Source organism: Coenobita brevimanus, chromosome 23, assembly GCF_032717465.1.
Source record: "Coenobita brevimanus isolate Jiangsu-jjx chromosome 23, ASM3271746v2, whole genome shotgun sequence".
Taxonomy (NCBI): Eukaryota; Metazoa; Arthropoda; class Malacostraca; order Decapoda; family Coenobitidae; genus Coenobita; species Coenobita brevimanus.
In genome coordinates this window covers 2,011,575-2,035,447 of record NC_136976.1, presented here as the reverse complement: position 1 = coordinate 2,035,447, position 23,873 = coordinate 2,011,575, and the positions used below count along the sequence as shown (strand labels likewise).

At 43.3% G+C, this 23,873-nt stretch overlaps 1 protein-coding gene across 1 annotated transcript in view; it reads left to right on the top strand.

Annotated features, from left to right (window-relative positions):
- LOC145392925 (alpha-1-inhibitor 3-like) overlaps positions 1-20,448 on the top strand; it is a 55,694-nt gene extending 35,246 nt beyond the window's left edge. The window contains exons 12-27 of the mRNA XM_080267210.1: positions 132-299; positions 1,169-1,242; positions 1,706-1,766; positions 3,231-3,456; positions 4,232-4,460; positions 4,919-5,163; positions 12,165-12,247; positions 12,396-12,517; positions 13,284-13,434; positions 14,052-14,185; positions 14,680-14,784; positions 16,079-16,352; positions 17,633-17,793; positions 18,062-18,274; positions 18,562-18,963; positions 19,381-20,448. Coding sequence (XP_080123336.1) covers positions 132-299; positions 1,169-1,242; positions 1,706-1,766; positions 3,231-3,456; positions 4,232-4,460; positions 4,919-5,163; positions 12,165-12,247; positions 12,396-12,517; positions 13,284-13,434; positions 14,052-14,185; positions 14,680-14,784; positions 16,079-16,352; positions 17,633-17,793; positions 18,062-18,274; positions 18,562-18,963; positions 19,381-19,416 — 2,684 coding nt within the window. The 3' untranslated portion in view covers positions 19,417-20,448. The remainder of the gene's footprint in view (positions 1-131; positions 300-1,168; positions 1,243-1,705; positions 1,767-3,230; positions 3,457-4,231; positions 4,461-4,918; positions 5,164-12,164; positions 12,248-12,395; positions 12,518-13,283; positions 13,435-14,051; positions 14,186-14,679; positions 14,785-16,078; positions 16,353-17,632; positions 17,794-18,061; positions 18,275-18,561; positions 18,964-19,380) is intronic.
- The last annotated feature ends 3,425 nt before the right edge of the window (positions 20,449-23,873 follow it).

Genomic DNA, 23,873 nt, shown 5'->3' with positions numbered 1-23,873 from the left:
TACTATTGCCACTACTATTATTGCCACTACTATTATTGCCACTACTATTATTGCCACTACTACTCTTGCCACTACTACTCTTGCCACTACTACTCTGGCCACTACTACTATCACCACTACCGTTCTTCCAGGTGTTGTTGACAAGAGCACCGAACTTCTCGCCGTAGACCCAGACCCCATCAACCTAAATAGGCTCTTTAGCTTCGCTGACGACTTCCGCGTGTCCAAGTGGGAGCAGAGACAGGTGAATGACTACAACTACTGCAGAAACAAAAACGCACCCCAACCATTGGCCGGAGGTAGGGGTTTTTAACATTTTTTTAATAAGACTAGATGATAACATTCATTTCCAGTAAGAGGTGGTGATATTCCCGTGCACATATTTATACACACGCTCACACACACGGTCACACACACACACACACACGCTCACACACACACACACACACACACACACACACACACACACACACACACACACACACACACACACTGTACTGACTTTAAGGTTTTTTCTTTTAACTTCTTACGCGCCAAAGATGAACGCGCTTGCCCTTTCTGTATCGTAGCAAACAGCACTGTAGTAATGTGGCATGCAGGCTAACCCAAAATCAAGTAGCTATAGTCTTTCCATAAACTACCTGGAAAACTGTGGGCCTTTCCTTTCCCCCATGCGATTTGAGATTGGACGCCTTCATGTGGTGGCACCGAATTAGCTGGGTTGTTGAGCTGCCCGGTTATACAAATCTCGCTCAGCTCCCTCCCTATCGCCCGAAAGGAGGAGGATGGGACTGCAAGAGGGGGTAACTTAAGCCTGCAGTCCACTAGGTTCACATTTCAGATGAACCTAGAGTTGAAAGTACCAGGCGTAGTTTGCACAGGAGGGCCAATGTGAAATATTGTTACCCCTTCAAGAAAATATATCGGCGTATCTTTGAAGTTTTGATTTGCAGGAAGGAGGAAGGGAGGGAATGCAGAATTTCACCTTTGTCATTAATTCGTCCTATAAAAAAAAAAATAGAATAAATCAATAAGTATCAGTTGCTAGGGGAAAAAAAAATTTGTTTTGTTTTGCAGGAGGGGATGTGTAGCTCCTGGAAAAAAAAAAATCCTATTTTACGACAGGAAGCTAATCAATGTGTATCTCAGCCTTTGTTTCTTTTTCCAGGAATATCTCCCATCCGGCCGCCACCCTACATCGGTTACTACACAGATTACGTCGACGCTCTGAAGATGTTTGATGTGAGTATTATCATTTCGGGGCTTGTAATGAGACTGGGCCATCCTCTTTTGTTGATCTCTTTTTTCGGTAATTCAGTAATGTTGTTGTCTTGCAGAATTTTAATATTTCTCAAGTCATGTATACTATTTTTTTTTTTATAGTTGAGATATTGGGTAGTGTGTGTGTACGTGTGTGGGAGTTGGTTTGTGTATGGCTGTCTGTGGTTTTTGTGTGCGTCCGTAGGCTGTGTACGTTTTTGTTGTGCAAATAGTGTCTGTGGATGTATTTTTGTCTAGTTTGTGTGTACGTGTGCGTGTGTGTGGCTGGCTGTGGGTTTTGTGTGCGTTCTTAGGCTCTGTGTGCGTTTTTTGGTGTGCATATGGTCGTATTTTTGGCTTGTCTGTGTACATAGCCTTTTTGATTCGTGGTATATTTCGTAAAAACAAAATAACACTAATAATAAACCTCTTACCTCATTTTCAGGATGCCGGAGTGTTTGTCTTTACTGATTACACTGTGGAAACAAGACCGTGTGAGAAGGAAGGTAAGCTGAGTGTGGGGGGCTTAATAACAGGTGGGGAGGGCTTAATTGCAGGTGTGGGGGGCTTAATTGCAGGTGTGGAGGGCTTGATTACAGGTGTGGAGGGCTTGATTACAGGTGTGGAGGGCTTGATTGCAGGTGTGGGGGGCTTGATTGCAGGTGTGGGGGGCTTGATTGCAGGTGTGGGGGGGCTTGATTGCAGGTGTGGGGGGGCTTGATTGCAGGTGTGGGGGGGCTTGATTACAGGTGTGGGGGGGCTTGATTACAGGTGTGGGGGGGCTTGATTACAGGTGTGGGGGGGGCTTGATTACAGGTGTGGGGGGGGCTTGATTACAGGTGTGGGGGGGCTTGATTACAGGTGTGGGGGGGGCTTGATTACAGGTGTGGGGGGGGCTTGATTACAGGTGTGGGGGGGCTTGATTACAGGTAGCGGGGGGCTTGATTACAGGTGTGGGGGGGGCTTGATTACAGGTGTGGGGGGGCTTGATTACAGGTAGCGGGGGTCTGAGTTACAGGTAGCGGGGGGCTTAATTACAGGTAGCAGCGATGGATCCCTAACACCTTCTTCTTGGCGATTTATTATGCTTTTTACACCTACATATTTTCCTTTGTATTATTTGTACCTATAATTTTCTCTCGTTTTCTGTTCATAATTCTATTTTCTATCACTATTTCTATCGCCATTTTGTCTCTGTAACTTCCAGGTCTGCAAAATAAATCGCCCCGGGGGAGGTGTTAGGAACCTTCTTATACCACTAATACAACCCAGCTTACTCAGTTTCTCAATGGATTTACGTCCTTCTGACCTCATGATATATAGTAGTTTTTCCCTTGTATTCATGCACTCTGCGTAAATATTAAGAAGGTAAAATGAGTAGCAAGTTGTAATGTGTTAAGTCGTTAGTAGATGCATCTATTTTCCTATCCAATCAGTGTAAGAGAGATGGAGAGAGAGCTGGGAGAGAGAGGGAGAGCTGGGAGATGGTAAATAGTAAATAGAGTTCATAGAAGGCCTAAACAGACGAAGATATGACCCTAATGAACAAGAGGATACTCAGGTTTAATAGGCAAAATAAATCGCTTCAGAGGCGGTGTCTCGAAATCTCCTTGAAAATTAAGACCCTCAGCCTGTGACTTGTCAAGATTATCTGCCCCTATTCCTGAGTGGCATTGCAGGCTTCGTAGCATTTTTTTCTTACCTATTTATTTTGTGTGTTTCCCTAAAACATCGTCTTTGTTAAATATATTGTAATAGGTATATAGTTTTAGTAATGGGAGACTGCTTTGAAGTAACATGCAGCATCAGTCGCTTAGGAAGAAGTGTCACGAGCTCTCCAAAGCCGCTGAATTACAGCATAAAAGTTATTGGTGTGTATTAAACAGAATAATTCGCTGAGGTAATTGTACCACGAAATGCCAGTACAAACCTCAGCCTTTTTTCTTTTTTTTCTTTTTTTTTCTTTTAAGATTTTGGAGGAGGATTCGGTGGAGGACCAGTTATCCAGAATTTCGACCGTCCACTTCAAGAACGACCTGTATTTGCCGTCGGAGCTGCGCCCGGAGCACCACCACCACCTGAGGCGGCCATCGCAGGGGGCAGCGCAGACAGGGAGGGTGAACAGGGAGACGCCACACCCGAGGCCCCGAGAACAGACTTCCCCGAGACCTGGCTGTGGGAACTGGTGGTGATCCCGTAAGTCATCAATTTCTTCATAAGTCGGTGTCATCAATCAACCCACCACTCATGTCAGTCATCAGTCTGTTGTCAATCATCAGTCTATCTGTCGTCAATCATCAGTCTATCTGTCGTCAATCATCAGTCTATCTGTCGTCAATCATCAGTCTATCTGTCGTCAATCATCAGTCTATCTGTCGTCAATCATCAGTCTATCTGTCGTCAATCATCAGTCTATCTGTCGTCAATCATCAGTCTATCTGTCGTCAATCATCAGTCTATCTGTCGTCAATCATCAGTCTATCTGTCGTCAATCATCAGTCTATCTGTCGTCAATCATCAGTCTGTCAGCCGTCAATCATCAGTCTGTCAGCCGTCAATCATCAGTCTGTCAGCCGTCAATCATCAGTCTGTCAGCCGTCAATCATCAGTCTGTCAGCCGTCAATCATCAGTCTGTCAGCCGTCAATCATCAGTCTGTCAGCCGTCAATCATCAGTCTGTCAGCCGTCAATCATCAGTCTGTCAGCCGTCAATCATCAGTCTGTCAGCCGTCAATCACTAAGTCATGTCAGGAGAGACGCTACCTCTAAATCACCGAGAACCATTTATCCTGAGACGTGATTGTGGGACCTGGTGGTGGTCCGTAAATCTATAACCCCTTCATGGTCGGACCAACTCTAGTAATCTCTAACGTGTACACCAAACGCTCTTATTCAGCCGACATAATGGTGGTGGTGACAATGGTGATATGGTGATGGCGATGATGATGGTGTTGATGATGGATATTTTCAGAGCGTCCGGAGTGAGTGAGCAGCCAGTGACAGTGCCTGACACCATCACACAGTGGGTGGGCAAGGCCGTGTGTGCCCACCCGCAGAAGGGCGTTGGTCTCTCCGCCAGGGAAACCATCACCACCTTCACGCCCTTCTTCATTGACCTCACCCTCCCGCCCACCGTCAAGCGTGGGGAAATCCTACCCGTCAAGATGTCGATCTTCAACTACGTCGACCAGCCACTCCCGGTTAGTTCAAAAACGTCACAGCCTGCATAGTGTTTTCGTATTATTTTCATTTGCATTAGTTTTTATCACTGAACTATCATATTACTGGGCCTACCATTGCCTGTTAGTTTTCGGATGTCGCCACCAGCCCAGTGTTTCGGCTTTAACATTAGGCTGTGGCTGTATTATTGTTACCTTGAAAACAGTGTCCATACTAAATATGTGCTGGCGGGAATTTCAAATCGCTGTAACCCCTAAGTGGGCTCCACTGGACACGGGCGGGTGCAGGCGAGAACTTCTATGGGGTAGCGATGCAAAACTCACGCCTGCACTAGCAAACATTTGGTCTGGACATAGACATAGAAGATTGCCTTCACTTTAACCACATTTGCCTTGACTAAGACAGTCGTGTTTGGCTTAGGGAATACATGATGTCTGCATGTCACTAATATAACCCGTGTCGTCGCGTGACTCCACAGGTGAGCGTGACCCTGGAGGAGAGTCCCGAGTACGAGATTCTAGAAGAGGCCGCGACAGGAGCAGACCCAGGGGCGGCTCTCCAGCGGGGCAAGAGGAGCGCCTGTGTGCCACCCCAGGACAAGGTAGTGCTCACAGTCAAGATCAAACCCACTGAGATCGCTGACGTGAACATCTCCGTGTCAGCTGTTGTGGATCAGCAGAGTCAGCAGGGATGTGGGGCCGGTTCAACTCCACCAGCAAGGAGGTATATGTGTGGCTGTGCCGAGTGATGAGTTTGAACATAGTGTGGTGGTAGTGGTGGTACCAGTTGCAGTAGTAGTAGTAGTGGTAGCAGTAGCAGTTGCAACCCTAGGCTTATCTGAATGTGAACTGTTACGGAACAGAGAAAGATAACGTACACTTTAAGTGAGAATGCTAAAAATCACCACTGTCCCGTAAAGTTCCAGGTTCAAAACAAAAGAGTTAGGTAAAATTACAAGTTAAAGTTTAATGCTTAAATTAACAACAAAACATTCAGGACTCATAAGGATAATGTAATGGCAAATAAACAGGCTAAATATATGGTTAACTGCAATAGCCTCTATTAACACGAAATTAGCAAGAGTAAATTTATCTAAGTCAGCCCTGATAAAATGAGATACCAGATAATACTCAGTGAATGCCAGATAAATAATTACAGATACAAACTATTATCAAAAATAACTGACACAACCCAACATTAATCAAAACCTCACTAGGCCTAAGAATTAACCTTATGCTACACAGTACAAGAAAAAATACAACAACAGTTATACTCAAATTACACACAGCTGCTAGATGTTTGGAGATTTCTTGAGCACTCACAATAATAATAATTGTACAGGGGAGGACAGAGATGTGAACAAAATGAGGAGCAGATCTAAGTGGCAATGATGCAGAGACTGAGCTCATTATATAGGGGCCAGGAGAGCTTGATACAACTTGTAATGAGGACGCGCAAATGAAGCCATGGGGACAAAGAGATGACAATCCCGCAAAGTATAACAGAGATGTCGACTTACTCTACTATAACGGTAGAAGGGGGAACTGAGGCAGAACACGCTCGTGATCAAACATGCAGCATACTGTGCGTTAAAATTACACAAAGGATGATGAAATCATAGGCTATGTAACACCTCCCCACAAAGAAAAAGAAATTTACAAAGGAAATTTCTTATTACTCTAAAACAATCTGTCTAAAGTCTAGATAAGCAATCTGCAATAACATTCTCTTTCCCCTTGACATGTTGTATGTCTAATGAATACTCCTGAAGAAGTAGACTCCATCTTGTCAATCTCTGATTTTTATCTTTAAACTTACTAAGGAATTTCAGTGGGTTATGATCGGTATAAATGACTATGGGGTCAAAACCAGAACACAAATAAAATGAAAAATGCTGTAAACCCAAAATCAAGGCCAAAAGCTCTTTCTCAATAGTTGAGTAGTTCTTTTGAGGTGGAGTGAACTTCTTACTGTAATAAGATACAGGATGTTCAATACCCTGATCATCCTCTTGCAGCAAAACAGCCCCAGCTCCTGTATCACTTGCATCAACAGCCATCTTAAAAGGCTTAGCAAAATTTGGAGTAGCGAGCACTGGCTGACTTAATAGAATAGCTTTAAGTTTGTTGAAAGAGGATTCACAGTTATCGGTCCAGACAAATTCAACTCCCTTTTTCAGTAGGTCTGTAAGTGGTGATACAAGAATAGAAAAGTTAAGAACAAATCTCCTGTAATAACCTACCATTCCCAAAAATCTTTGTAGCTCTTTCCTACTTTTAGGACTGGGAAGATCACTTATAACCTGAACCTTAGCTCCTGGTGGTGCAACATGTCCATCACCAATTACATACCCAAGGTACTGAACTTTAGCTTGACCAAACTCACACTTTGATAAATTAGCTACAAGATTAGCCTGAACTAAACGGTCAAGAAATTTACTGCCATGGCATAGGTGATCTTTCCAGTTGTCACTGAAGATTAATACATCATCAATATAAACAACACACCCTGCCAAACCCTCTGTTACAACATTCATGAGCTTCTGAAATGTGGCTGGTGCATTCTTCATACCATACGGCATTACAGAACATGCAAAAGCCTTTCCTAGTGTTACAAAACATGAGATCTCCCTAGCACGTTCAGTCATAGGTACTTGCCAGTATCCCTTTAACAAATCAAACTTACTTATGTACCTAGCCTTTCCGATCTTGTCTATGCAATCTTCCACGCGAGGGAGAGGGTAAGTGTCTGTTTTGGTTATCTGATTAACACGTCTGTAGTCAATGCAAAGCCTCTGTGACCCACCTGGCTTAGAGACTAGAGTGACAGGAGAACTCCACTCGCTCTGACAGGGCTCAATCATCTTGTGGTCCAACAGGTAGCCAAGCTCCTTCTGGATGAGAGGAACTTTCACTGGGTTCACACGGTAAGGAGGCAATTTAATTGGCTTTGCGTCTTCAACATCGACATCATGCATCAACACAGTGGTTCTTCCTGGAGTAGCACGGAACACTTGCGGGTACTCCTGCAGTAATGCCGAAAACTCCTGCCTTTCCTTGGGTGGTAGATGAGAAAGCTTAGTCTGGAGATCATTCATGATATCAGGATTCTTCCCCAAACTATCACTCAGGCTCATACTGCATGGGAGAGCTTCACTTGCAGACTCGGGTGGAACAGCTACAGTGCAGACTGGATTATTTTCGTCCCGCCTGTGATATAACTTTAGCATGTTGATGTGACATAGTTGCTTGTTCTTTCTACGATCTGGTGTGGCGATGACATAGTTGACATCACTGAGTTTCTTCTCCACGAAATAAGGACCACTAAACTTGGCTTGAAGAGGTTGCCCATGAACTGGTAGCAGAATCAAAACCTGATCTCCTGGCTGAAAGTGGCGTAACCTGGACTTCTTATCATACCAAGTCTTCATCTTCTGAGCAGCTCCTAAATTCTCTCTCGCCAGCTGTAAAGCAGTGGACAGCCGTTCTTTGAAATTCATCACATACTCCAGCAGGTTGACGTCATCTTCCTCCGACAGCCAGCATTCCTTGAGTAACTTAAGGGGTCCTCTTACTTCATGGCCAAACAGTAGTTCAAAAGGTGAGAAGCCCAGTGATTCATTTGGAGATTCTCTTGCGGCAAATACAACAAATGGAAGACCTTTATCCCAGTCTTTCTGGTGTTCCAAACAGTATTTCTTGAGCATCGATTTGAGTGTTTGATGATATCTCTCCAACGCTCCTTGGGTCTGGGGATGGTAAGCTGAAGACGTGATCTGGGTGATGCCCAACTCTTTCAGAGACTGCTTGAAAACGTTTGACATGAAATTACTTCCCCGGTCTGACTGTACCTCCTTGGGCAGACCAAACTTTGTGAAGAACCCTAGCATTTCCTTAACTACGTTCTTTGCTGAGATGTTTCTAAGTGGAATGGCTTCAGGATAACGAGTAGCCATATCAATCATGGTCAACACATAAGAAAATCCTGAAGAAGTCTTAGGAAGAGGGCCCACAATATCCACCAACACACGGGTGAAAGGCGCCTCAAAAGGAGGAATGGGAACTAGAGGTGCAACCTTTTCGGTCTGATTACACTTCCCCACAACTTGACAGGTGTGACAAGACTTACAATACCAGGAAACATCCCTGAAGATACCTGGCCAGTAGAAGTGTTTCAAAATGCGTGCCACAGTCTTCCTCACTCCAAGGTGTCCTGCCAAACTGGAATCATGAGCCACTCGAATGATATCCTGCCTACAAACACGAGGGATGACAACTTGATGTACAACCTCCCATTCACAGTCGGCTGATGCTGTTGGGGGTCTCCACTTCCTCATAAGTACTCCTGACTTTACATAATAACAAGTAGAAGCACCGGCTGACTCTTCTTCACTGTAAGCAGAGTTACCTAGACCTTTCAACTCAGGGTCAGCAACCTGCAACTCAACCAACTCTTGACGAGACAAATTATCAACACTACGGGGTACTGCCTCATCTGGTGAGTGGTCCAAATTAGCAAGAAAAGTGTCAGCTAGGAAAACATCATCCTCATCATCATTATCCTCTAAATCACCAGTAACTTTAGACTTAGCCCTAGTGACAGCACATGCAGGGAACACATCAGGGACATCACAATCCTGGGACGCAGCCACTGGCTCACCAGACAACTGAGGAGCTGGACACACTTGACTTCCACCAATATCATTTCCAAGTAAGAAAGTTACACCTGACATTGGGAGTGTCTCAACCAACCCAACCATAACAGAACCATTAACAAAACCAGACTCTAAATTCACTCTGCACAGAGGGACAGAGAAGTAATTATTCCCTACACCTTGTAAGATTACAGTTTCATCAGAGGAATTAACATTAGAACCTAGAACACTTGTCAGCATAAGGGATTGGCAAGCACCTGTGTCACGATATATTTTAACTGATTTCCTGTCATTACTGTCCAGAGGACTGACAAAACCATCAGACAGGAAATTAGCACATGAACTCTTGAGAGTGTCACCCACGTTACTGCTCAAAAGAGGAGCTCCATCATGAGAATTTAAGTTACCCCTCAAAGCAGGTTCAGTTAACTCAGTTAAAGAATTCTGGGAACTCTCAAGAGTGGACACTAGACCAATTGACTGAATATTTAAAGACTCCTTTTTGTTCACATCACGCTGTCTCCTGAAACATCTCTCCGTAGTATGACCAAGCTTACTACAATAAGTACATTTACTTTTCTGAAATCTAGAGGTGAAGCTGGTATTTACTTCCTGAGAAACATCGTCTTTATTCTCTTTCCTGTTACCTGTACTCTGAGTAGAGGCAACGTACCTACTCTCAGCTTTCCCTTTTTCTCTAGAATATCTCTTGTGAGTGAGAACATACTCATCAGCTAAAACTGCAGCATCAGACAAATTATCTATTCTTTTCTCATCAAGATATAGGCTTACATCTTTACTAATACACCTTTTGAAATCCTCCAGCAAAATCATCTGCTTAAATTTGTCAAAATCAGAATCCACATTCTTAGAATTTAACCACTGCTCCAACAAATCTTCTTTGATTTTTGCATACTCAACATGGGATTGCTTATCTTGCTTGTAAGTTGTCCTAAATTTTACTCTATAAGCTTCAGGAACAAGCTCATAGGCCTTAAGAATCAAGCTCTTAACTACATCATAATTATCAGATTGATCCTGAGGCAAAGATGCATAAGTTACTTGAGCTTTACCGGTGAGAACAGTTTGAAGGAGTACTGGCCAATACTCCTTAGGCCAATTAAAACCTGTAGCTACCCTCTCAAACAACTGAAAATACTTTGTTAAATCAGATTCATTAAAAGGAGGGACAAGTTTAACATTTTTAGCCACATCAAAATCATCAGAGCTAGATGATCCAGTTCCACCTTGTTTCATGCGATACTCATGGTGTGCCTGAATCCTAGCAATTTCAACTTGTGCCTCAGCCTCCTTAGCTTTTGCCTGAAATTCAGCTTCCTTCACACGAGCCTCCTGCAGGGCTAGCTGTAACTTAGCTAATTCAATCTGCGTTTGCTCATTTGGAGGAGTTACATTAAACAAGCTTTTATTAATCATGCCAACAATCTGATCTTTAGACTGATGAGAGCGAACAACAAATCCCAATTGTTGAGCAACAATCTTAAGTTCATTCTTTGTTCTGTTTTCTATATCACACACTGTTTGCACATTTGACAAAAAATCCTTGGCTTCATCAAGTGTAGAAATAGTAGCCATCATGAATATATCACAGTCACAAAATATCAAACAATATCCTTATGATAATATCCTGAATATCCTGATATGAGGTCGCCAAATTTATGTTACGGAACAGAGAAAGATAACGTACACTTTAAGTGAGAATGCTAAAAATCACCACTGTCCCGTAAAGTTCCAGGTTCAAAACAAAAGAGTTAGGTAAAATTACAAGTTAAAGTTTAATGCTTAAATTAACAACAAAACATTCAGGACTCATAAGGATAATGTAATGGCAAATAAACAGGCTAAATATATGGTTAACTGCAATAGCCTCTATTAACACGAAATTAGCAAGAGTAAATTTATCTAAGTCAGCCCTGATAAAATGAGATACCAGATAATACTCAGTGAATGCCAGATAAATAATTACAGATACAAACTATTATCAAAAATAACTGACACAACCCAACATTAATCAAAACCTCACTAGGCCTAAGAATTAACCTTATGCTACACAGTACAAGAAAAAATACAACAACAGTTATACTCAAATTACACACAGCTGCTAGATGTTTGGAGATTTCTTGAGCACTCACAATAATAATAATTGTACAGGGGAGGACAGAGATGTGAACAAAATGAGGAGCAGATCTAAGTGGCAATGATGCAGAGACTGAGCTCATTATATAGGGGCCAGGAGAGCTTGATACAACTTGTAATGAGGACGCGCAAATGAAGCCATGGGGACAAAGAGATGACAATCCCGCAAAGTATAACAGAGATGTCGACTTACTCTACTATAACGGTAGAAGGGGGGAACTGAGGCAGAACACGCTCGTGATCAAACATGCAGCATACTGTGCGTTAAAATTACACAAAGGATGATGAAATCATAGGCTATGTAACAGAACCCAGTGGGCTGCAAACTGGAGCTTCCCTTCCCTTGCAGTCGGCCATTCTCCTTTTGGGGGGGATAGGGAGGGAAATGAGGGACGTTTGTACGGTCTAACAGCTCCATCACTCGGCTATCTTTGTGCCATCACGTGAAGGCGTCCCTCTCTGGCACCAAAATAGTGACGATATACAGCAAACTCCCAACGTAGTAGGTCATTTATGGAACTGTATTGTGTGATTATTTGCCTGCATTTAACCATCAGCAACTCAACAAAAAGACCAGACATGGTCTATCATCGTATCCATGAGGAATTGTCATCTAAACTTTGGGGTTTTGTCCACACCATACTTAACGTAAATTTGCCTTCTGTTTGCCATCATTCCTTGGCAGCAACAGATCAATGTCAAAATATTAGTCACAACTTTTTCTTCTCTGACGAGCCATTTTCCTGGACAGTTTCTCCTTTGTCCTTGCTTACCTTGTAGTAGTTAGGAACCTGGATGTAATGTCGACAGTTGTAAATCTTATTCTTGGCAGGTTAGGACTTATTAGACATTAGCTTTGTACGATACGACCTCTAACAGATAAACACAATCTCTCTTGCCTATTATCCTTCAGCGATGCTCTAATCAAGCCAATCAGGGTAGAGGCTGAGGGCTTCCTGAGAGAGAACACCTGGACAAAGTACATCTGTGCTGAAGGTAAGTTGCTCTGGAACACAAATGAAGTTAGCCACTGAAATATATTTATACGGGTAAACAGTTGCCCTAAGTAGATCTGGTTGTTACACTGTGTAGAACAGAAATAATGTAGTAATTAATGTCTGTAAATTGATGTTGTTGCACACAGACTTGGAGACAGGTGAGGACACGCTAGAGTCGTGGGATTTGGCCCTGCCGGCGACGCTGGTGGAGGGATCTGCGAGGGGATGGGTCACAGCCGTGGGAGATCTCTTGGCTCTGTCCCTCGAGGTGTGTTTTGAACGTCGAAGTGCCTTGATAGATTTATTTCATCACTTGTTCTTCTAAAATAATTCGATATCATAGGCATTTATAAAATACATTCGTGAACCATAGCTTTGTCAGGGAAATAGGTCGAAGATTAATATTCCACTGTCCTGGTAGTTGTTTGAAGTTTGCTATATTGTATGCATCATGATCTGCCACTCTAGTACTCCTTTACTTCGAATTTAACTACCACGGGTATGGTAGTAAGCAACAGATCATATCTGTAGCTAGTTATATAGTTTGTAATACTGTTAGTTTAATATCGAAACAGTATACGCGGTCAGAAGCTGCTGCAGTACCTGAATCGCACTGGGGCATTTTTGTAATATGAGTAATTACTTCTGGGAACGATGTTGGTGGTTATGTATTCACCCCTATCAGTGTATAAGTTATGTTATCCGATGGCAAGGAAGTAAGTTGGATAGGTGGGCGGTGCATCAAGGAAGAGTTTTAGATTTTAAAGTTAATCCGGATGCAGGTTTTTGTTTTTGTTTTCCCCCCCGGAAGTATGCATTCTCCTAAGTATGCATTCTCTTGAAACTGTAATGAGGCAGAGAAACTGTGCAATGGGGCAGGCAGACTGTAGAATTGATTGCCAGCCCATAAAAATATTCAACTGGAAAGGAGGAGGAATTAGGAACGTAAATAAAGGTTTATTAGCATTGGCAGAGGTATACACTAAGTGCTTTCTATTATTTGAACATGTAAGAGAACTGAGGGTGTGTTACAGAACCTGGGTCACCTGATAAGAATGCCGTATGGGTGTGGTGAGCAGAACATGATCAACTTTACCCCCAACATCTACGTCCTGCGCTACCTAGACAACACCAGGCAGACCACCCCAGAGGCCCGCGAGAAACTCCTCCGGTTCATGAACACAGGTAACTCCTTAAATTACTCGTACTTAGGACACTGCTCATGACTGCTTATGGCATTCTGTGGCACTCTTCTTATGACACTGTACCCATGGAACTCTACATGTCAAGTTGCTAATGGCAGTGTACTTACAATTGCACCTGTATTACCGGGAGTCCCATGCCAAACTCTGAATTCTCGACTAAGATAACATCCTCACCTGTATGTAGTTAATGACCCTGTACTTATGACGAAGTAACTGCTTTATCTGGGCCCAGGTCCATTGTAACTTAATAGCATTAAATGGATAGGTAAGAGTTCTTTCTACCAACCAGTGCTGAGCAGGAGACTTGAATATGCTAATATGTATGTGGACAGCCATCGGCAAAATTTCGGCGACACTTCTCTACCAGTTGTGGCAATGGAAGGTGGTACACGAAATATTTTTGTGTGCCAGCAATATGTAGCACACAACAGAGTATGAGAAGGAAGGATACAGTCTGTCGTTTTGCAAGGAACGGGAAGTACAGATGGCGGGACACAATGCTTACTGAGGATAATCGGTGACCCTTTGCTCGTGGCTTTACGTTGTCAGAGGAGTATGTCCACTGAATCAGCAGTTGATCCTGTCTTGTCTTTACAGGTTACCAGCGTGAACTGCTCTACCGAAGAAATGATGGTTCATACAGTGCTTTTGGAAACGCTGATGACTCCGGCTCGACATTCCTGACTGCCTTTGTATTGAAGTCCTTTGCTCAGGCACAGGCATACATTCAGGTGGGTGCAGATGGCGTGGGAATGGGTAAGAGTTTTTAATACTATTTTCAGAGCACTGTTTGGCAAGAACACTGGTGCTGGAAAGGAATGCCTTCATGTGATGCCAGCACTGATACAACTTAGTGGTTTCAATTCCCGGTTATAGAACGACCCTCAGTTCCCTTCCTATCCCCCTAGAGGAGGATGGTGAACTGCAGGAGGACAGGTTCAGCCTGCAGGCCACTGTGCCCATTTCAGTTGATCCTGGGGCTACAACTAATACTGCTACTGGTCATGTTTGTTTTGGGAGCACAGTAACAAAGTATTATATTGTGGTTGAAACTGTAGTGCATAAGTTAATATTCCACACTGAAGTATATTCTTGTAACTAAGAGAACCAACATATCATTAAATGCTCATAACAACATTGCAGAACTGCACGCCACGTACATCATAGTTCAGTCTTATTAGCTGCACATAAAAGTGAATGTTAATGCAGTTCGAAATACCTACAGGTTGACGAAGAAAGTCAGAATGAGACAAGCAAGTGGCTTCTGGATCAACAAGGGAAGGATGGCTGCTTTAAATCGGTTGGCAAGCTGCTTCACAAGGATATGCAGGCAAGTGTGCTGTATCCATTCTTAACTACAGACAAATGAGGAAATGAAGGCGTGTTGTGGTGCTGGTGTGGCTGTGACTGAACGTATTGAGAGAGAGATGGAGATAGTATGTCCATGTGGGTAGGATGGAGAGTGGGAGACTGACCTGTGAGTGAGAAGGAAAGGGGGAGGGGGAGACCAAGGATGAGATAGGATGGAGGGAGATATGAGAGGGAGTTGAGTTGGAGGGAGGGTAGCCAAATGACAAAACAGGACGACTTGGGATTTTTTGTGGCCACCTATTATGGGATTGGGGCGTCTGGCAATAGGGAGACTGACTGACTTCCGCTAGTACTCTGTTTAATCTCTTGAAGTTAGCACATTTTAAAACTTTTATTAGCTAAATATGTTCCCAGTGGCCTGAAAATAACTATAAATAATCTTAAACTGCAATTATTAACTAGAAGGAACTGGAATCGCGTATACATGCCACACCCCACGTGGCCATGAGTAACCCACGATCCGAGTCTTGACACCTCTATGGCATCACTTAGGCTACAGTCAGGTGTTATTGTTCTTAGGCAGAGTTTTTCCTGTGTGAGGGTCTCATATTCAAGGGGAGTATAACACGCCCAATGTGATAGTTTATTTGGAATAAAAAATGGCCGTTGAAAAATGTGCACAATGATAACGTCACTCCCAAAACTTATGAGCTGTGATATTACTGGCTGTAAACTTTAATTCTGAATTTATAACCATCAACATAATAATCATTCATCTCTTACCCACCAATAGGTAAGGTGGCATAGTATTCATGGCAAGGGAAAGGAAAATCATAGTGAGAATTAATCGACAGCAGGTGCAATAAAATGAGTCACACCCCATTCATTTACTATTCAAACCCCCGGAATCTGGTTCCACCTAGGCAGACCCTCCACAAGTAGCTTCATAATTACACTTCGGTCAATCCAACAACTGTCCAAGTTAGAAAAGTGATGCCAAACCCTTGTTGTATACTCCCGTGTACAAAATTTATCCAGTCAGTTCGATTCCTTGAAAGTTTCTTATCCTCATCAGTCTCGATGACTCTCACGCGCTGGTTTGCCATATGTCGGCATTGAACCTGGCCTACCACGCCTCCTCCAACGTTTAAACTCTTATACATTTTTCACCACACCATTAAAATTATACCTATTGCCAATATATTCATGCCGTCTATTTGTTGCCTTCACACTTGTCCGTGAACGCGTATCTGTTCATCCACACAAGACTTTGTGATGGAATACAGGTCATAATAATGAAGTATTCCCCCTAGGGTGGTGTGGGTTCAAGCGACAGTCCTGCACCCCTGACGGCATATGTGATGGCAGCGCTGCTGGAGGCTGGTGAGGACCCATCCAGCCCAGCAGTCAGTTCAGCCGCCCAGTGTCTGGCCGCTGACACCTCCAGCCATCCCTACACACTGGCCGTCAAAGCCTATGCCCTGGCCCTGGCCAAGCTGCCCGAGGCCGCTGCAGCCGTGCAGCAGCTGATGGACCTGGCCATCGTTGCTTCCAACTCAACACACTGGGAACTGCCTTCATCATCTGGTAATTTAGACAGTCCCTGGAAACTTAAGTTATTCAGTGCTATGTGCTAAACTTTAACCATTCAGCTGGCAGTGAAGTAACTCGTTCAAAAGGTCTAACTATAGACATAAATTTACTTACCATAGCATTGAGAAGATCTGGAAATTGTCACAATTGAGCTTTGTTCTCTGAAAATTATCGGAAATTTTAATGTTGGTAATATGGCCCATCAGCTTCAATGACAGTGTAGTATCCATGGTAATAATATTAGTATATTATAGAAACTAATCTTTAGGATATAATCTGATATTCAGTCCTTCAAACTTCACTACTAACCCTGTGGTATTATAATCTTTATTGCTATATTTAACATCTGGGACATATGTCTATCCAGCCGGTATTATGCAGGTGAATATCGGAAAACAGCATATGGTAAACTGGGAAAGATGACACTCCTAGAATAATCACACACCAGTGATAACTAATGGCAAAATTTAATCAGGATAACGTCTGACAGCACAGGTGACTATCATCAATTGATGTGTTTGGTAAAACTGGGCTGTCAGTTACACCAAGACTGTCCCTATTCGTCAGACTCCACCATCGAAAGACTTTCATAATGTTCTTCCCAAATATCATTGTGCTCTTCACTACTGAAAAGACTACTGTCAGTACGAAGGATATGCCAGAATAATTAATATGATGTATAATCAACAAAGCTGACCTGAAGTCAAAAATTCATGTAGAAAAGAGGTTATAAGCAAGAAAATGTGATTATTTCGTAGTCGCTAGCGATTTGGAACATGTGGTCATCCATAAGATTTTGCGAATGTTAAAGTAGTTAATTGATGTTACCCTCTCCCTGCACAGGAGTTACTTTGTTGCTGAGAAGTAAAATCTTTTGTGATTGAATTTAAAGTCTAGGTTTCATTTTCTCCACTGACAAGGAGGATGGCAGGAACGGGTAATATTTTTTTTTACTTCAGTCACACTAAAGTACAGTAAATCCTCACTTGTAACTAAACTAGAACACCACCGTGACCTAGGTACTGTATGCCGTCGTATCACTGACCAATGGAAATATACTCAAAAAAAAAAAAAATCCACCTTGGTTTGCAGTGCTCCTGACTCCCCCGGGCGGAGGTAACGAACTACAGCATATTCCTAACTGCCCAAGTAAGTGTTTTATGTGGATGCGGAATAGTATCTTCCAAGGAGTTTCAGAAGTCTGGCAACAATTTCCCAATGTTTATAACAGAGGCTAATGGTGTGTTCAACCTGTCTAATTTGCACTTCAACAGGCATCGCACGCAAAAGCCGGGCAGCCGCCCTGGAAACGGCTGGGTATGGCATCCTGGCCATGATGACCCACGACCCCGAGAACATGAAGCTACAGGCCAGGAAGGTGATCAAGTGGATCACAGCACAGAGGAACGGCCAGGGAGGCTTCTACTCCACCCAGGTCAGACACATGGTTTACGATGTTAATGAAAGATTGTATTCCATTCTGGCTGAACGGGAACCTTATTCCATATTTCATTTTCTTTGAATTAAAAGTATGCTAGCAATTAAAGTAGCCCAAGAAAGGGAAGACATCAGGGTTAGATCTCTACAGGATATGTGCATGCGCTTATATGCATTACATGTGTGTTCAAGTGCATGTGCATGTCCGTGTGATCAGAATGAAACTACAAAGCTTGAACACTACAATCTGACCTTTCTTCTAACAGGACACAGTGGTGGCTCTGCAGGCCATGGCCCTCTATGAGAGCCACGTATATCAGGGACCACTCAACGTGCAGGCAACTGTGACGGGCGCGAACTTCTCGTTTACATTCACTGTCACAGACGACAACAAACTGCTGCAGCAGCTGGAGCCTCTGCCATACATGCCCACCACACTAAGCCTCGCCATTGCCGGCCAAGGCTGCGCCGTCCTTCAGGTCAGTCAAGAATCTGGGGTAACGGAATGCAACTTAACATTTACCACGATCACAGAGACGTGTTTCTTCATCAGACAGGTCATAAAACAAATATCTGATGTTTTCTTATTGACATTACGTTAGTCAGTCCATCAATCATTGCTTTTGTACACACTCGCTCATCCACTCATACACAGGCCTGGACAGCAGTACAATATGACTGACACTGTGCCAAGCAATGCCTTTGACTTATCAATAACAGCATCACCGTGCTGTCGATAGGCATTAATCTCACACCTCGTCACCAGGCTGTGCAGCGGTACAACATTCCTGACCCTGAGCCAAGCGACGCCTTCGACCTGACCGTCAACACCATCACCGTGCCGGACAGACAGTGCGTCACCAAGCGCATCACCGTCTGCGCCTCCTACCGCCTCCCCGACAGCAAGTCCAACATGGTCGTCATCGAGGTTGACCTCATCTCTGGCTACATCCCCGAGAAGCAGGACCTCAAGCAGTTACTCAAGGATGACCGCAACATCAAGCGCTACGAGGTGGACGGCAGCAAAATCAACTTCTACATCGATGAGCTGTCCGCCAACGACACGTGCGCCAACTTCCGCGTTATAAGGGAAGTGGACGTGGAGGAAGTCAAGCCAGGGACTGTTGTGGTATACGACTACTACCAACCAGATTTCTCTATCTCAAAGGTCAGTCCCTGCTCAGTTGCCTCATCTCCCAGTATAACTTTAATTACATTCCGTTCAGATTATTATACTTGCATTAAATTTTCACGAATTATAAATATCTTGGTGTTCTATATATACTGACATTACGAAACTTGAAAGACTATTGTAAAGCATGTTCAGTTAACTTTTATCTTCTCCCCATACACTGCAGTAAATCTTCCTAAGAAGCCTTTTTATTTAACTTTTAGCCCTCAAGTCTAAAGTGACAAAAATTACTCGGATTGTTACCTGTAAAGATAATTTGCCAGTTTTCCTTTACTTTAGAGCACCAGTTGTATAGAAAAAGTTTACATTTACGAACTCATCCCAGGCGAAGGTTGTTTACATCTCTTCGCAGTAAAATAAAAAGGGGGAAAAGTGACACCAATCTTTTTCCAGAGGTACACACTGCCGCCAAATGAGGAGTGCCGTTGAGAGGTCAGAAGAGCAAGGAGAGACGAGGTGGGAGTGGTCTTGTGGTAGTAGGGTCGTCTGTGGTGGTGGTAGGGTCGTTTTAGCGGCTCGGCTAAGAGTCATCCAGCCAATACTACACGCTGCAGTTTCATCAGTTATGCCTAGCCACAGTATTGAACTTATCACTGCGTCCCTTTTTCCTGTAAGCCTCGTTCCTTCCCCACCCCTAGCACAGTCTTCCTTTTAATGCATCTTTTTTTCTGTTACTCCTCTCCACGGTGTTGAGTTAATCGCACAGCATCCCTTCCTTATCTGTTCCCTTACCCCCTCCTTTCATCTTCTCTTCATCTTCTCTCCCCCCACCATGTCTGCCCTCTTACATAATTTTCCTGTCTTTCCTCTCCAACTCCCTCCTCTTTCTCCTTCCCATTCTCTTCTCCCCTCGCATCATTTCTATTACCCTCTCGTTCTGTCTTCCATTTATCCTGAATCATCCTAGTTAGCCCTCGCCATGTTGAAATTCTCACAGCACTACTCGCTTCCTGTACTCTCCACTCCCCACTCCCTTTCCTCACCCTCTCTGCTTAGACCACTCGTGCGAATGAAGATGAAATTCCTTGTTTTGTGTTTACAGTACCATGATGTAGAGTTTTTAAAAGGGAATGTTTGTTTTAAATGATTTTGTAATATTAAAAACACTGCTGATGAACTTGAGGAATTTAGATATTTTAGTTAAAGAACCTGTTAATGTATTTCTCTTCCTCCCTTCACACGATTTTGAAATGAGAAAAATAGTTGTCCACGAGTTAATGGAGACAGTCCCTTCAAAATGAATTCTGAAGTTAAAATAGTCTCTTAAGCAGAAAGGATGAATAAGAATGTGTCATAGGAAGAAAGAATTGTGTAGTTTTGAAAGGGATAATTTTTTTCCACGGTTTTGCTACATTTTTTTACAATGCTTCGAAATTTTAGATATATAAAGTTTTCTATGCAGTTCTCGTTTGCATGCCTTATTGAAGTTTTTAATGTACACTGAATAAATATTGTTAATGAGTTTTGTTTTCTCTCCAGTGTTATTAATCGTTGTGGTGGTTGTGGATGATGATGTGGCTGTGGTGGTGGTGGTGTAGTACCTATAGGTTCATCTGAAACGGGAACCCAGTGGACTACAGGCTGTTTTAACTTTTCCTCAATCCACTTTACGTGGAGGATAGGGAGCGACATGAAAGACATTGTATAACCTGGCAGTGAAGCACCCGGTTGTATGTGTCACCGCGTGAAGGCGCCCTCGCCATCCCCATATAGGGTGAACTGTAAGCTGCAGGTGTTATATTTTAGGCTGGTTTTGTACTGTGATAAATGCCTCTTGCTATAGTATGTTCAATCAACTTGGCGCAAATATTCATCCTTTTGTAGCCTATTTAACGTAACCTGGATGGCACGAAAATACTACGGTTCTACATCCTTTCCACATCACTTCTTCGTGACTAGCATCATATTCTAGTGATGATCTACAGCTCTGCATTCAAGTCATGGTGCTAGTTTTACGCCAAGTTAAGGTGAACTGAGTATAGATTCAGTCTTGGGGCATGCTGAAGAAAAATGTACAGTATCAGTTTGTTTTTTGCCTTGTTAGGAGCGTATTGTGGGGTTCGCTGCACCTTTTCCTCACCGATTTATCCGTATGGCACCTCAAATTGCATCTCGTTGATATAGGTTGCTTCAATAACATAAGAGAATACAGAGGTGCAACGGCCAGAGTAAATCGCTGAGGAAAAATTGTTAGGTTATGTGTAAACGCCACTTATACGACCTAGACTAGACGTATAAGACAAGGATAGCTATGGTCTCTTCACTTAAACCTGGCTCATATTTTCGTCCTTATGCAGCTTATTTCACGTAGCTCAGTGGCAGAAAGACACTACTACGGCATTACATCCATTCCGCAGCACCTACACATGTGCAACTTATTCCAGTGTTAATTTATTGCTACAACTCTGCACTAAAGATGGAGATAGGGCAATTTTAGGCCAAGTTAGCGTAAAAGGAGTATAGTTGCTTATGAAAAATCCCATGCACCTCCTCGGATAAGCAACGATATAAGGAGATTAGATCCTTTATAAATATCACTTAAGCCAGATTTTGAAATGTTACTCAGTGTATGTTAAGTATTCCCAGGAAGGACAAGGACGATGAGATTAGTATTCCCAGGAAGGACAAGGACGGTGACGTTAGTATTCCCAGGAAGGACAAGGACGGTGAGATTAGTATTCCCAGGAAGGACAAGGACGGTGACGTAAGTATTCCCAGGAAGGACAAGGACGGTGTGATTAGTATTCCCAGGAAGGACAGGGGCACTATACTCCTTTCGCTCTAACTTGGCGTAAAATTACCACCTCTCCATCTTTAATTTTAAACTGCAATAAGAACGTTATGATGCTAGTCACGAAGAAGTGCTATGGAAAGGCTGTAGGTCCGTAGCATTTATTATTATTATTTATTACTATTATTTATTACGAGTTATATTTTACTATTATTATTATTATCATTCTTACCGATGAACTACGTGCAATAAGCTACAAAAGGACGAAAATCTGAGCCAAGTTTAAGTAAAAGGAGTATTTACGACGAGGAAAATATATTAAATTTATTCGAAGCTGGTAAAATCTTGCTACAGCTTTGAGAGAGAGAGAGAGAGAGAGAGAGAGAGAAAGCTGTTGTAAAGAGAAACATCTGGATCCACGGGTGACTTCGGTGCAAATTTTCCTCGGCGATTTATTTTGCCTAGTTCATTGTTTTGTATGTTTATGTAGTTTTAATATCGACATGGTTTGTATCGGCGACGTACAGAAAGGTATCGAGGTGTAACGTGAGGAATAATTCGGTAAGGAAAAGGGGTTACGCACTAGCCGAAAGCATATACAGTATCACCTTTGACTCCAACCTCTTAAAACAACGATACTTGGTAAGCCATGTGTGTGTGTGTGTGTGTGTGTGTGTGTGTGTGTGTGTGTGTGTGTGTGTGTGCACAGGTGCTAAGTGTGCCAAAGGATGCAATTCACTGCAAGAATTAAGCAACTTAAACAAAATGGACGACTTCAAACCGTACACACACACACACACACACACACACACACACACACACACACACACACGCTGGTGCAGTGGTAACGTTCCCGCTTGCCAACTGGTGGACGGGACTTCGCGCCTCGCTCAGGTTGCGAAAAGCTTCACTAAGTGAGTGGTTACTGTCCCCCTTGAGCAAGGAGACGGGTGTGTGCGTGTGTGAAGGTCACAGCCTTGCCCTTAGATCGGACTATATGAGCTCTCAGCTCCCTTCCGGGAGGGTAAAAAGCTGACCATCACGACCATCAAGTGATCCTGACCGACCCGGTGAATTACACACACACACACACACACACACATACATAGATAAATTCTCTCTCTCTCTCTCTCTCTCTCTCTCTCTCTCTCTCTCTCTCTCTCTCTCTCTCTCTCCTGAATGGTAGAAAATAGAGTTATTTCCCACCCTCCGACCATGGAAGGGTTACCGGGGAAAATATTAACTCTCTCAGGCTCCTAGGACTCTCTCTCAACTGAATAAAATCGTCTGGTGCTAGCTGGAAGAGAATACTAGAGTAGTTCTCATGTTAAAAATCGATAAGAACCATTTGGAGACTGCCTTCACTGAGTGTTGTTCAGGATAGATACATAAGATAGATGGATTGATGGATAGATAGGTAGGTAGATAGATACAGATAGACGGAAGGACAGGTAGGTAGATAGATACAGATGAATGGACAGGTGGATAGATAGGTACATAGACAGGTAAAGATAGATCGTCCGTCAAACCTGTAATGGTCTGGACAACTTAAGTACTTTATTACGATTAAATCAGGACTGTTTTGTTCAGCTGAAATTGTCACAAGCCTGAGTGGTGGTGGTGGTGGTGGTGTTGTTCGCTGCTGTTGACTGTTGTTGCTGTTGTTTTGTTCCGGCTCCAAGCTCATCTGAAACTTAAACCCGGTAGACCGCAGGCTTAACCTTCCCCTGCCTCTAATTTGTTGGATAGGGAAACAGCTGAGGGACGTTTGTGTAGCCAGGCAGGGAAGTCGCCTCGTCTTATCTCTGCCATCCCCTGAAGGCGTCCCTCTACAGCATCTGAGCGTGCATACTGCAACAAACATTCTCATGGCGCCGTGTTCTTTATTTTACTCAAGCTGTAATAGTCCCTTGTGTGCGTGTGTGTGTGTGTGTGTGTGTGCTACCAAGTCCTTGCCAGGAGATTTTAAAGGGGCTCGATAAGACACCACTTCCATGTAAGTTTCACACGACAGACAACAATGAAAGTACTATCTCTCGTTATCATGGGCCACTCAGAGTTAAGAGATGTTTCCGCCATTTATCGTGTCTCTGGTAATGCAGACGAACGATGAGAAAGTCGCCCTTTATTTCAGCCGCCAAGGTTCAGTATCAGA